The 15198-nt window shown below is 40.3% G+C and overlaps 1 protein-coding gene across 1 annotated transcript; it reads left to right on the forward strand.

Annotated features, from left to right (window-relative positions):
* Positions 1–830: 830 nt before the first annotated feature.
* Positions 831–14993, forward strand: LOC119263301 (adhesion G protein-coupled receptor F5-like). Its single transcript, XM_037538216.1, has 6 exons — positions 831–956; positions 1306–2649; positions 4769–4810; positions 4941–5000; positions 9291–9360; positions 14589–14993. Exons 1-6 carry the CDS (start codon positions 900–902, stop codon positions 14711–14713), a joined length of 1698 nt encoding a protein of 565 aa, XP_037394113.1. The 5' UTR covers positions 831–899; the 3' UTR covers positions 14714–14993.
* The last annotated feature ends 205 nt before the right edge of the window (positions 14994–15198 follow it).

The following is a 15198-nucleotide window of genomic DNA, read 5'->3' on the forward strand; positions in this document are numbered from 1 at the left end:
CGTTTAGAGCACAAACAGCTCGAAAGAGTTCCAGAACATTCAAATGGATTTAAAACCAGATGCAACATAAATATGCGTGCTTCACTTACACTATGTTCATAAGAATTACTTGGGGTGCCAATAACAAAACAATAAACAATAAACAATAACCATGTTTGTAAAAAATAAAAAAGGCTTTGTCAACGTAGAGAGATTTTTTTGTATGTGTTCCATAACTCCTTAATGATTTTAAAGGTTTGTCTTCATGAAGCAAATTACTCTCTGCACAGACCCAAAGACAGGCTGCAGCTCATATCCGTACCCAGGTTTCAGTGAAGCGGACTGTAAGGATGGAGACCAAATTGTGACTTTCCTTTGGGAAATCTATGACCTCAATGAAAACCTTAGCAGTTCAAACAACGTCAGAATTGCTGCAACTGGAAAAAGTGAGTTATCTACTGACTCCTTAGATATGATCGTTTTTAGACCGTTTTTTTGCCACCTTGTGTAATCATTTGTGCCCCCCCAAGGGTGGGACTGCTACAATGCACAATATGGAGCTGGAGAATTAGGTGACCTACAGACGAGCCCTTGTGATGCGGATAGCATTGGCACTGTGACAGCTCGCTGTGTATCTAACACAACAGGCAGCGGTGTCTGGAATGTGGTGGAAAATACCTGCGTCCTGCGTGTTCTTCAAGAACTGCTAGACAAATCTAAGGTAGTACAGTTCTGTTCTGCATTTTTGTTTATTTTCCGTACAAAAAATAACTAATACATATCAGATAAAATGTGCTTTTCTGTAGAATTTACAAGTTGCAGACGTCCCACGGTTTACAGCTGACCTCCGGAATGCCACCCAATCCAATTCTGCTAAGACAACAGAGTCTGTACAGAATGTCTTAACAGTTGTCCGCTTAATGAAAGTAATTGCTTCTGTCTCACAAACATTTAAAGTTGACAAGTCCATCATGATGGTAAGCATATGTTTTACCATTTTAATTTGGCTGAATTTAACATAGTTAATGTGTATTGTACTGAACAGAATAGATTTAAATAACTATTGATTTGTTTATTTATAATTAAAGAATTTTGTTTCAGGTTTACAAGTTTATTCTTCTGTTTCATTTAACATTTTTTATAGTTTTATAGTTTTATAGTATCATTACTTTTTATTAAATGCAGAGGATCCAAACAATGCTGTCTAATTTCTAAATTATCTAGAGGTTATTTGCTTTTGCTCTTCATTAAGTTTATTTAAAACTGAAAAACTAGAAGATTCTGTTGTGCTGTATTTAATTGATACTATTTTAATTTAATTTTAAGGATTTTCTAATAACATCTGATGTCATTTCATCAGTATCGGCACGGAAAACATGGGAGCATTTGAACCAAATGTATACAACACAGACTATGAGCTCTGATCTTCTGAAGTCTGCTGAAAAAATTGGAGGCAGACTCACAGATGACAATTTTAGGATAACAACAAACAGCACTCAGCTGGACAGAACTAAAACTTCTGGTCCATTTTTTGGAACATTTGGAGTAAATTCCACTACACAGATAGATATCCCAGAGCTTACAGGACAGACTATGATCACCACCATAGTTTTCTCAGCCTATGACAATGTCTTGTCTGTTCGAAATACACGCTACGATGCTTCAATCAATGGAGATGTGGTGGCGGTCATTGGGAATGGCACAGTTTACAGCATCTCTCTTACCTTTGATATCAAAAATAAGTCAATGGGAATCCCTCAGTGTGTCTTTTGGAACTACAAACTTTTGGGAGGGATTGGAGGATGGGACTCAACTGGATGTGAAATAAAGCCTTTAGTGAATCAAATTGGCAAGTTTAAGTGTGAATGCAGTCACACAACCTCATTCTCAATCCTGATGTCACCATCTTTTTTTGTGTATTATCTTGCCTTAAACTTTATAACCTTCATAGTTGTCGGCATTTCGATAATCTGCTTAATTTTGGCCCTCATTATTGAGATCATCGTATGGAAGCCATTGACCAGGAATGACACAGCCTACATGCACCACGTCTCCATAGTCAACATCGCTCTGTCCCTCCTGATTGCGGACATATGCTTCATCATTGCAGCAGCTATTGTTAAAGACGGAGAACCAACACCAGTGGGTTCCTGCAGTACAGCAACATTCTTCATGCACTTCTTTTACCTTGCTCTCTTCTTCTGGATGTTATTCTCAGCGCTCCTGCTCCTCTACCGCACCATTATGGTGGTTGCTAGAATGTCTAAGTCCATTATGTTGGCCATAGCATTCTCTGTTGGCTATGGGGCCCCGTTACTCATAGCTGTCATCACTGTGGCAGTAACAGCTGGAGGTGGAGGATACATCCAGGAAATGCACGTCTGTTGGCTGAACTGGTTCAAAACTAAGGCCCTCCTGGCGTTTGTGATTCCTGCTCTGACTATTGTAGTTATGAACCTCCTGGTGCTTGGTGTGGTCATTTGCAAGATGATAAGGAGGGGAGTTGGTAACATCTCTCAGCCAGATGAGAAACATGCCTTAAAGATGATTGCCAGACGTGTGGGCATTTTAACCCCTCTCTTTGGTCTGACCTGGGGATTCGGCATCGGGACCATGGTGACACCTGCTTTAGGGGTTCACATTGTGTTCGCACTCCTTAATTCACTGCAGGTACTAAAGTTAATATAATGATAAAGTTAATATAATGATGATATAAATGTATTTTTGTTGTGTTTTTGTATTTTGTTGCTCTTCTTTCACACTTTATTACAGTAGTTCTTAATCAATTAGATGCATTTCTTAAAGCATCACATTCTCAGCACTCTTCAGTGCAATTCTCAACGCTGTATCACCTGTACAAATCAAACTATCACTCAAAACCTTGACAACACTCTCACCAAACAGAGAGCCCTCCTTCATTTGTGTGCACTGGCACAATAAATGCAAATTAATTGCATTAAAACGGGATTGACTACACAGTGTTACTGATAGTAACAAAACACTGTCCCACTTTCAGATGAAGGGTGTATAAAATGATACAAAGTCAACAAAGGCAAGCCTGGTGTCAATAACGGAAAAAATAATTATACGTCACCAAAAACACCATAATCACAACAGAAGGAACGAGATTAATCCCCTTTTTAATCATTGTGCGCACAACACTTTATCATCGTCACACCTGATAAACATGTTTTATGTTTTGAGATTTTATGCTGGAGTCGCTCTCTGCTTTCCTCAGCTGTGGTCAGCATCTTCGGCCTTGTGTTAATACCTCTGATTACGGGGCTGGAGATCAAATAACTTCCACCTCTGAAGGTAGAGAAGAATTTTTCAGTAATGTTGAGGAAGGGTGAATAGAGTGATGAGGACAAAGCTGATCCACTCACTCAGTAACTTAACTTCATTCACTCATTCTCTCAAACAGTTTTGTACTACAGGTAATATATTTAGGGTTGGAGTTTAGAAGTGTTGCCACTGTAGTCAAACAAATGCGAGTCATATGCATACTGCTTTCAAACTGCCTGAGAAAGGCAGTGAAAGTGAGCTCACTGTGCATGGGAGAGAACGCAGTGCACAGATTTTCTCGTTTTTTTTATTTTTTAATTCCTATGCAAAGTAATTGTGTATATATGTGCCTTATTAACACTGTCTACATTGATTGGTAAGAATTGTTTATACCTTTAGACTGATCACCAATGTACTTGTTTTACAACTGCTGTGCCACTGGGAAATGATTATATGGGTGTATAGGAAGCGTTTGAGGAAGCGTTTATAGGTGATTACAAATCACCAAGTACTAACAATTGCGTGGTGTTCAGGTCTGTGGGACCCATTTTTATGGGTTTTTTATTTTTTTGTTTACCAAAAGAAAAAAATGATGCAATTTATTATTATTTCACCCTCAGATTCTTGCTCTTTTCTCTGAATAGCTTATGAAATAACCCATTTTCAGTGCTTCACTCTGTTCACTCCCCACACATTCATATTACACATGTGGTGTTGGGCTGAATCCGTGGGGAGTAAAATTGTGGAGGTGATGTGTCCTTCACTCTGTTCTCCATCTACATGGCCTGCAGTTAGTGTGTGTGTGTGTGTGTGTGTGTGTGTGTGTGTGTGTGTCTGTGTGTGTCTGTGTGTGTGAGGGTGGATAACATGGACAGGCTGCTGACTGGCTACAGCTGCTAAAGTAGAACCCTACGCTGGCCACTTGTGATATTTTAAATGTCTGGTATTTTTACATAAACTGTTATGGCTGTATTGCTTTAAAAACAATAATGCGGGTCCACCAGACCACTGAGTAACAAACACATCAACACCACACAAGGGTTAAGGAATGGTGTATGGGGCAGTCGGAACTCTTTAGTACAGCGGGGAAGGGTGAATAGACTGAAAGAAGCTCCTTAGTTCAGTTAAGCAAGAGTAGATAAGGCAGTAGAAATGCTTTAGAGTAGTTAAGGAAGGGTACACAGGGCAGTTACCACTCAGTATAGAGTAGGAAAAGTGAGCACCTCTGTAGAAACCCATTAGGAGACTTGAGGAAGGGCGAACAGGGCAGTAGGAGCTCATTAGGAGAGTTGAAGAAGGTGAATAGGGCAGTAGGAACTCCACAGTACAATGCATTTTTTGCATGAATACTGCTTTGTTAGTGCTCAAAAGGTTTGAGGCACTATTTTGAGAATACATTTAAATTTTGGGAAGTGCATTTAAGTGACTGAGATCATTAATCCATGCATTTGAATTGATTATATTACATTGCGTGTTTAATGACCAAACTGTCATCTCTCTAAAGGGTTTCTTTGTTTTGCTGTTTGGAATGCTGTTGGACAGAAAGGTATGTATTCTGAGCAGGCTTTGACAAGATCAGCACTGGTTTATTTTCTAAACTAGTGAGGAATTTGTCAAAATACTAAGTACATTATAAATTACACATAACTTTAAGGTTAATTGTTTTATGATCACAGGTCCGCAAGGCACTGGCAGTAAAGCTGAGACTAAAGAATATCAGCTCTATCCACAGCAGGGTAAGGTCCATCTCATACAACGTTACTCCACTTCAGTCACCTATGCTTTTTATTTTAAGATTTTTAGATGTGAAGCACCTCAAGGAACTGGCTTGGAAGTCACTCACTCACAGTTAACAGACTAAAGCCAAATTCTATTTCTTTTTTTAGCCCTACTTCTTGTTTTTGAATGTCACCATACCCCTTGGAACTGAGTTACATGGGTTGTGGTTGAAATCTTGCCCTACGAAATGGGACCCTCAAATAAAAAAAAAAACAAAAAAAAAGAAACTTTGCTGCTCTGTAGGCAACCCGGTCTGTCTGCAGTGATAGCGAGAAGAGCACAAATTCAGCTTCTCACTGCTGGGATTTAGTTACATTTAGGGCATCATCTGCCTTCAAAGAGGGGGACAATCATTTACTATTGCCCACCATTCATTCTTCAGTGATACGAAGCTGAAATCAGATATTCACCAGCTTCTTGTTTTAATTTTCCCGTTCCACCTTAAATGGTGCAGAAGTTACATTCTGGTGCTTCAGGAGTCAGAACTGCTGGACTATTTAAGGTGGAACAGGAAAGTTAGCTAGCTAGCTACCAATATATTAGCATGGTATTAGCGATTGTTTATGCTTGTTATGAGGAAACCAACCAAAATACACTGAAATGACATTAAACTAAGAACAATGGTTATAGTAATTTTTAACTGAGAAAATTCTTACTTTTGTGGGTTTCTTTGGTCGCTTGTGATCTTCCCAGTTTTTCTTTTTTTCCTCATATCTCTGTGTTTGGTGTGTCTCTGAAAAACCTCAGTTTGGAAGGCCATGTAGCCCTGACACTTGCCCTACTTCTCTATCTCAACAAAAATCGGGACACCCTACCCCTAGATTTGAACATGCAAAATAGAGGACTAAGGGCTCAGTGGTAGGAGTGTGGGGTGAAATGGGATGCTATTCAGTCATGTGTTTAGAGGCTGGTGTGGTTCACGCCCTCACAGAACTGGGTGTACAACACTAGTGATCTCATTTCTCAGCATTCATTAAGCTTCAAACTGCAGACTTTAGCCAGAAGCTGTGGTGCATGGTCTCTAAATCGAGATGTTTCTGCAACACTGTTTCGTGAGATGAAAATGCTGCAGGTGGATTCTGTACATGCTTCTAGTAGCATGATACTCACAACATGCGGCAAAAATAGACTGCAGTGGCAGGAAAACTTCAAACACTTCACTCGGGGAAAAAATCTTGTTTTACATGCAGGATCAATGATGACCAACATAACCTTCATTGCGCTGCTGATTTCTGGGATTAATTCCTGCAGTGTTTAGATAGATAAATAGAACTTTATTTATCCCTGAGGGAAATTGCAGACTTTCAGTAGCAAGACATATAATTACACATAAGCTTACATAAACTATGCAGAAAAATACAAAATAGAAATACAACCCCAATTCCAATGAAATTGAGAGGTTGTGTAAAACATAAATAAAAACAGAATACAAAGATTTGCAAATCCTTTTCAACAAATATTCAATTGAATACACTACAAATACAAGATATTTAATGTTCAAATGGATAAACTTTATTGTTTTTTGCAAATATTCACTCATTTTGAATTTGATGCCTGCAACACGTTCCAAAGAAGGTGGGACAGGGGCATTAATGGTGCCTTCACAGATGTGCAAGTTACCCATGCCATGGGCACTAACAGCCCCCCACACCATCAGAGATACTGGCTTTTGAACTTTGCACTGATAACAATCTGGACAGTCCTTTTCCTCTTTGGCCTGGAGGACACGACGTCCATGATTTCCAAAAACAATTTGAAATGTGGACTCGTCAGACCACAGGACACTTTTCCACTTTGCGTCAGTCCATCTCAGATGAGCTCAGGCCCAGAGAAGCCGGCGGCGTTTCTGGGTGTTGTTGATATGCGGCTTTCGCTTTGCATGGCAGAGTTTTAACTTGCACTTGTAGATGGAGCGACGAACTGAGTTCACTGACAGTGGTTTTCTGAAGTGTTCCTGAGCCCATGTGGGAATATCCATTACAGAATGATGTGGGTTTTTAATGCAGTGCCGTCTGAGGGATCGAAGGTCACGGGCATTCAATGTTGGTTTTCTGCGTTGCTGCTTACTTGCAGAGATTTCTCCAGATTCTCTGAATCTTTTGCTGATATTATGGACTGTAGATGATGAAATCCCTAAAATCCTTGCAATTGCACATTGAGAAACGTTGTTCTTAAACTGTTGGACTATTTGCTCACACAGTTGCTCACAAAGTGATGAACCTTGCCCATCCTTGCTTGTGAACGACTGAGCCTTTCAGGGAGGCTCCCTTTATACCCAATCATGACACTCACCTGTTTCCAATTAACCTGTTCACCTGTAGAATGTTCCAAACAGGTGTTTTTTGAGCATTCCTCAACTTTCCCAGTCTTTTGTTGCTCCTGTCCCAACTTTAGAACGTGTTGCAAGCATCAAATTCAAAATATTTGCAAAAAACAATAAAGTTTATCCATTTGAACATTAAATATCTTGCCTTTGTAGTGTATTTAATTGAATATAGCTTGAAAAGGATTTGCAAATCATCGTATTCTGTTTTTATTTATGTTTTACACAATGTCCCAACTTCATTGGAATTGGGGTTGTAAATCTAGACATAAGTTAAAGTACAAGAAAAATAAAGTATAAAAGTATATAAGTTTATGAGCTAGTGAATGATTGTGCCACTTTCAGAGTTGAATAACTTTGTATTTACATATAGAAAATATATTTTACAAGTAAGTACTTATTTGTGGTCATTCTGCAATGAAGTACACAATTTTTTATTTTTTTTATTTTAACTGGATAAACAGGAATGGTTAAAGATTTGAAAAAGGTTTGTCTGAACTTGAAATGGGTTTCTCAGAATTGATATTTAGTCCAAGCTTATATTCCTACTCTTTTGGATTTGTCTGCTTTCTGTGGCCTGCTTTTTTGGATTTCTGACCCCCTGCTTGTTATAACCTACCTTGCATCAGGAACTAAACTTGCACTTGACGTCTGCCCCTCGTGTGAAGCGGTTTGTGACAATGTTCATGAATGAAGCAATACTTCGCAACTTAACTAAGTGAAACCTGGGCTTATAAACTATTCTAAGCAGCACATGTGACAAACCAGTACAAGTGATATGAATCAGTAATCAGGTGACTGAGACCGCTGATAGGTGCGTGACCGATCATCACCGATCACGTGATCTCCCTCATGCTCCTGGGATATGGAGTTCACAACACTGGAGGTGTCCGTCTGAGGCATGACGCAAATGTTTTCAGTGGTGACAAGTCTGGACTGCAGGCAGGCCAGATTAGCAACTGGACACTTACTACAGACTCAGGCAGGACATGGTTTGTCATTGTCTTGCTGAAATAATCAAGGCCTTCCCTGAAAAAGACGTCACCTGGATGGCAACATATGTTGCCAACACGTCCATATGGCCATAAAATTTAAAATGGCCATATATTTTTCAAAAACAGTAACATTTCTCAGTTTCACATCTGATTTGTTATCTTTGTTCTATTTTCAATGAAATATAAGACTTAAATGATTTGCACAGCATTGCATTTTGTTTTTATTTACATTTTGTACAGCATCCCAACTTTTTTGGAAATGGAGCTGTAAATGGGAGCATGTGGTAGTGATGTCTTTTCAGCTATTAACAGTCAACCCAATTACTGTTTCATCTACAAAACCAAATTACACTATTGTAGAACATCTTGCCAGGGAAGAGATTCAGGAGATTGGGGTTCACAGAATTAATGATTAATTAATTAATGAGTTTATTCAAAGAAATCTAAGCTCAGACACACAACTTTTAAGCTATGCCACTGAAGCTGAAAGTTTCCAATTTCTGTTTATGGATAAGTATAAAGTAAAAACGTTCAGATGTCTTGAGCATCTCCTATAGTTATCAAACTCATTGCTTAGCAACGGCATCTCAGCGGAGTGATGCAGTGTTTGTGAAAAACCTGTGATGTTATGGCAAAATATCAGCACAGTTAGGATGCTTCTCAAATCAAACAGCTCGCGTGGATCTGTTGTATAACAAAGAATAAAAACTTAGAACAGAGGAAACTAATTTAATTAAAATGAAATCAAAATAAGACAATTCATAACACTATCCATAGATGACCCCACCCCATTCTGTGATGTTCTGGCCCTCTAAATTTATCTAGTAACACTGACACTATTAGAAGTCAAGTACCTTTTGTTGCTTCATGAGATGGTGCTTTGCATCGACAGTGTGTCCCTGTTATTCTTTTTTTCTTTCTCTCTTTAGTTACAGAGCACTGATGCAGAGCCAGCATCTTCTACTGGACTGGACTTCATTGGAGGGTTAGGTCTAAACAGTGAGTATCTGAACTGACAACCACGAATACTATTGATCCTCCTTTGCCAGAAGCCTGTTATTATTACTGCAATTTACCAGCATAATGTATCATCAGAAATCTGTTATTACCAGTGAATTCTCTTAAACAGCCAGCAAAATGGGGCATTTAGTCTCTGAGTAGTTAAAGGAATATTTAATAATTTAAATGCTTTTACTGCTGAAACAGTGATATAATTGTAAATGGCATACATTCACTTTTCCTTTGGTTAGTAGGGTATAGTCATTTCTCTTTAATGAGTCTGTAAAGTCTAACAAAGCACAGGCTGAAGGCTCAGGTTCATAACAGTGCATTTACACAAAACTACACCATATCTTGATGCCTATGGTGAAGTGGCGACAGAGAGTACAGCTGCTTCATTCCCATTCCAGAAAGAAGGGAGCTAGTTCACAGCACATTTTACAGTGTTAAATTTATTGAGTGTTGTTCATTCTTTTTTATTTCTTTATTTATTTTTTTTACCCCCACTGTGTTTCTAAATATAAGAAGCTGGTGTTTTAGGGTTTTAGTGTAAGCACTGCAGTCTTGCGATGAAGTGTTTAAATTTGTAGGTGAAGCTAAAACCATTTTGAATATTTATTGCAATATAAGACAAAAAACAGCATAATTAGATGGAGTGTAGAGAACCAGTGATAGTGCAGGGCTGTGTCTAGCCAAATCTTCATAATGCTAAGTACTTAATTAACTTCAGAACATATATTAATTAAGAAACACTTCTTGTGTAAAGTACCATGTAAACTTGCCTCTCAATGAACATTTAACCCATTGTATTATTTTTAAGTTTAAGTCACTGATGCAAGTTTTAGGCTCAGATATTATAATTTTAGAAGAAGAAGAAGAAGAAGAATTACAAGAAGAAAAATAATTATTTAAATTATTCATCTAAATTATTTTCTAAATGTCAAAGGGTATGAATGTATTTAATGTAAATAATAATTGCCATTTAGCTATGAATAAAAACACATTGACCCTCTGTTCTGAGCTGAAGATTTCTAGTTAACAGGTAGGAGCATGAGGTCTGCTGAACTATGCATATTAACCCCTTAAATGGCCAGGGCCCACCGGTAGGCCTAAAGTTTTATTACACACTTCTGTAACCTAAGAATAGCTCAGTTAGTACCAGAGTCCCTGTAGTTACTGAATGAAAAGCCTTAGTATGTAATAAGCCGCAAGCATCAAGCCAATACTGAACCTGTAAAATTGCATGCCATCATTGCATTTGTCCATATTATTGTTATTATTAAGTCGATTTCAACTCCTGGTGACCATAAGGACAGTGTTTCTTCAGGATATCCAGTCTTCTGTTGGGAATATTTACGCTAATGGCTGTTTTCTTTTGACCGTATCCATCTTGTTGCAGTCATGCCATGCTAAGGTATATTTGTGTTTTTTTTGAGGAAGGGCTCAGGGAGCAGGAGTACTTAAAACATCAAACTTTTCTAATTATTAATCTCCCCAAAAAAACACTGCATTACTGCAGTAAATCAAAACTTGAGCTTCAGGATCAAACTTTTCAGCATGTCTCTTGTCAGCTTGACCTGCATTGAGTTGCTGTTTCTCTTCTCAGCCTACAGAGAGAAACCACACTTATCATCAGGAGATCGCGAGTTCGATCACTGGTGATGCTACAGCCACCCGTGGCTGGGAGTCTTAGAGTGCACAATTGGTCTCATTCTCTGGCCTCACTCCCCATTAGTCAACATGATGCTATTCAGGGCAGGCGTCTGTTAGCTGACGCAACAGAACTGGCGGTTAGCGCATTCCTAAGTGTGATCAGATGTATATTTGTACAGTGCTTTCTACAATGATGTTGTCACAAAGCAGCTTTACATAAGTTGGAAAATATACAGTTACACCATATATCCCCCAGTGAGCAAGCCAGAGGCGATGATGGCAAAGAAAAACTCCCTCAAACTGGAGGAAGAGACCTTGGGAGGAACCAAGAATCACAAGTATGGGTGGAAAAGTTTTAGAAACTGCACTGGTAGAGGCCGTCTCTGACTGAAGCAGTCTCTGACTGAGTCTTTATGAAAAGTGGAATTGAGCTGAAACAGTCTCATCCTATCACAATGCTGGAGTAATTAGTGTCAATAAAGTTAGATCAGTTTGCGATCCTCCTTTACTTCTTTAAACTAGATGCCCAGACTGCATACACTTTGCCAACATAATGACATTGACGTTTTACCCCTGGTAAAAACCGGCAAGCCTGGCAACTCTGCATGCCACAGTAGTTACCCTAAGTACAGTCCTCTTTTACATCATCATCATCATCAACATCATCATCATCATCATTAACTGCTTAGTCCAGATAGGGTCGCGGTAGCAGTTGGGAAAGCAGACAATCCCAGACAACCCCGTCTCCCGCAACTTCCTAGAGCTCATTCCCAGGGACCCCAAGCCGCTCCCAGGCCAACTTGTAGATATAATCCCTCCAGCAGGTCCTAGGACAACCCTAGGGTCTTGTCCCAGTAGGCTGTGCCTGGTACACACCAACTAGGAGGTATGCAGGGGACATCCAGATCAGATGTCTGAACCACCCCAACAGGATCCTCTCAACGCGGAAGAGTAGCAGCTCCTCCTGGATGACTGAGCTCTACCTGTCAGTAGAATGTAGCAGCCACCCTGCAGAGAAAGCTCATTTCCACAGCTTGTATTTGCAACCTCATTCTTTTAAGAGATAAGATAAGATAAAGCTTTATTGTCATTCGCATCACATGTGGTACATGAGGTGGAAAGAAATAGTGTACTCAATGTCCCAGTTAACTCCCAAAAGCAAAAATAAACAATAAATAGGAAGGTGCAAATGACAGCAGCATGAAACACAGCAGCATGAGTACAGCAGCAGAGATAAATAAGTGGACATGAAGTGCCATTGCAGTGATGTCTAATTGGAATTTAAGAGTGTTACGGCTTCAGGGAAGAAGCTGTTCCTCAGTCTGGTTGTTTTACTCTTAATGCTCCGCAACCTCCTACCTGAGGGGAGCGGGACAAAAAGTGTGTGTGCTGGATGGGTGGGGTCCTTCATGATGCCAGTGGCCCTTTTCCTGCATCTGGAGGTGTAAATGTCCATGGTGGTGGGAAGGCTGACTCCAACAGTCCTCTGTGCAGCCTTCACCACTCTCTGCAGAGCTTTCCTTTCTGCCACAGAGCAGCTCCCGTGCCACAAGGTGATGCTGGAGCACAGAACACTCTCCACACATCTGTAAAATAAGGTGAGGACTGAGCTCCTGAGCCAGCACGCCTCAATCGTCTGAGGAAGTAGAGGCGCTGATGTGCCTTCCTGATCAGGCTGGAAGTGTTATTACTCCAGGCAAGGTTGTTACTTAGGTGTACACCCAAGTACCTATAGCTGGAGACCACTTCCACTGCAGATCTGTGTATGTGTAGGGAGAGAGGAGAGATGGTGTTGCCCCTTCTGAAATCCACAATCATCTCCTTTGTCTTCTTCACGTTGATGCAGAGATTGTTCTCACTGCACCAACTCTCCAGGTGTTCCACCTTCTGCCTATAGCCAGACTCATCACTATTTGCGATGCATCCAACTACTGCCGTAACGTCCGCAAACTTTACAATATGATAGCCTGGATGGATAGCTGAGCAGTCATATGTGAGCAGTGTAAACAGGAGGAGCCCTGAGGGGAGCCGGTGCTGAGGATGATGGTGGAGGAGGAGATTTTGTGGATCCTCACAGACTGCGGCCTATTAGTGAGGACGTCCAGGACCCAATTACAGAGAGAGGAGCTCAGTCCAAGTGTATGGAGTTTGTAAGCCAGGATCATGGTGTTAAAGGAAGATGTGAAATCCACAAAGAGCATACGTAAAAATGAAGAATGAAGAAGTAGATGGCATCCTCTGTGGATTGGTTTTTCCGGTACTCGTACTGGTGTGCATCCCCACTGATGTCAATATGGGCTTTTATGTGGGTAATAAACAGTCTTTTAAAGCACTTTGTAGCTATTGGGGTGAGGGCTACTGGCTGATATTCATTCAGTTCGGTCACTGTGGAGCTCTTAGGGACTGGGATGATGGTGGCGGTCTTCAGGCAGGTGGGGACAACTGCCTGGATTAAAGAGGAGTTGAAGATGTCTGTCAGCACCTCAGAGAGTCGGTCTGCACAGCACTTCAGCACATGCCCGGGAATGTTATCCGGGCCAGCAGCTTTGCAGGGATTAATCTTCTTAAGGATCCTCCTCACTTCAGTTTGGGTCACACTGAGGGGCTGTTCTCCAGGTGGTGGAGTGAGTCTGGTGCTGGGGGGTGTGTTTTGGTCCTCAAAGCGGGCATAGAACTTATTGAGAGCATTGGGCAGTGAGGGGTCCCTAGTGCACTGTGCATCTCTGGTGTTGTAGTCTGTGATGCACTTGAAGCCCTTCCACATGCTCCGTGAATCCTGGGAAGAAAAATGACCCTGGATCTTCCGAGCGTATGCAGCTTTGGTTATTACCCACAGCTCATGACCATAGGTGAGGGTCAGGATGTAGATCAAATGGTAAACAGAGAGCTTCGCCTCATGGCTCAGCTCCTTCTTCACCACTACAGTCTGGTACAGTGACCGCATTACAGCTGCTGCCTGTCCAAGCCTGCCCAAGCCTGATGTCACCAACCCTATTCCCATCACTCGTGAAAAAGACCCTGAGATACTTAAACTCCTCCACATGAGGCAGCTCCTCTCCCCTTACCTGGAGCTGGGCAGGCCATCCATCCATGCAGTCCTCTTTTACACAGCCTCCTATTACCATTCACTCTACAGTAAGCTAGAGGATTTAAAAGTGTTTTTGCAGTCTAAGAAATTAAAGTAAACAATCACAAATGTAACCATATTCAGAGCAGATTATATTTAGGTTTGCAGTAATAAAGCTGAAGGATCTATGATTCCCGAGTACTGATACTCTTTGCTAAAAGAAAACAGCATTGCAGAGAACTTCCAGGAATCCTCAGAAAATAGCATCTTTCCAACGAAGCGATATGTTCATGAACAAAGAGTCCTTGAAACCATTTACAAACACTCAAGCAGCTTTTCAGCCCTTTCAAGTAACATGTGTGTCATCATTGAAGTAGAGGATATCAGATTTTCATGTTACATTTTACTTCATTAGCACTGGGGGCCAGTTATGTTGACTGTTTCTGGCTTATAATTTCAATGTATATTACAGTATAATGCTCCACTAACCAGAGTTTGTCCTTTGTAGGGGCATACACTGTATCAAACTGCAGTGGATCCTCATGTTCAATCAACTCGGACACATTTATCAGTACTGTGCAATCCAAAGATGCAGATGATGAGGAAAACAAGCTCATAGAAGACCAAGGCTGAAGATGATTCCACTTGTTCAGAATATGAATTCCGCATGTGAATCCAGATGATGTTGAAGACAAACTGAAGCTATGAAATTTCTATCAATTTGTGGCCACAGTCTGCAGATGTCAGGAGGTAATACTTGACCTTTCTCCTATGGACTGAGACACTTAAAACTGTATATTAGATTTAGACAGTTTACAGAGGTGTGATAAAGTATTATAAAATTTGTTTATGCTAACTAATACATCAACCCTTTATGTGTAACTTCCATCGAGACTTCATTTGATGTTTCATTATTGTTTATCACAGCACGAAATGAGAATAAATGAAACTTAATTGCACTCAAATTTTCATTTCTCAGTGTTTTGGTTTTATATTTTAAATTTTTATTTAAAGTCTCTGAGGGTTAAAAACTTGATATGTGGGCAGTGAGGACACTGGGAACAGGTTATAGAGACACAGAGCTTTCTTTTTATTACACAACACAAATACTTAAGCAT

The sequence above is a fragment of the Pygocentrus nattereri genome, chromosome 4, assembly GCF_015220715.1.
Source record: "Pygocentrus nattereri isolate fPygNat1 chromosome 4, fPygNat1.pri, whole genome shotgun sequence".
Taxonomy (NCBI): domain Eukaryota; kingdom Metazoa; phylum Chordata; class Actinopteri; order Characiformes; family Serrasalmidae; genus Pygocentrus; species Pygocentrus nattereri.

What these genes read in the sequence shown, in the direction of transcription:
- LOC119263301 (XM_037538216.1), top strand. Translation starts at nt 900, where the DNA reads ATGAAAGTAATTGCTTCTGTCTCACAAACATTTAAAGTTGACAAGTCC. An exon ending in TCAGCTCTATCCACAGCAGG is followed by an intron (nt 5,001 to 9,290) that starts GTAAGGTCCATC and finishes TTCTCTCTTTAG; the next exon opens with TTACAGAGCACTGATGCAGA. An exon ending in TGGAGGGTTAGGTCTAAACA is followed by an intron (nt 9,361 to 14,588) that starts GTGAGTATCTGA and finishes TGTCCTTTGTAG; the next exon opens with GGGCATACACTGTATCAAAC.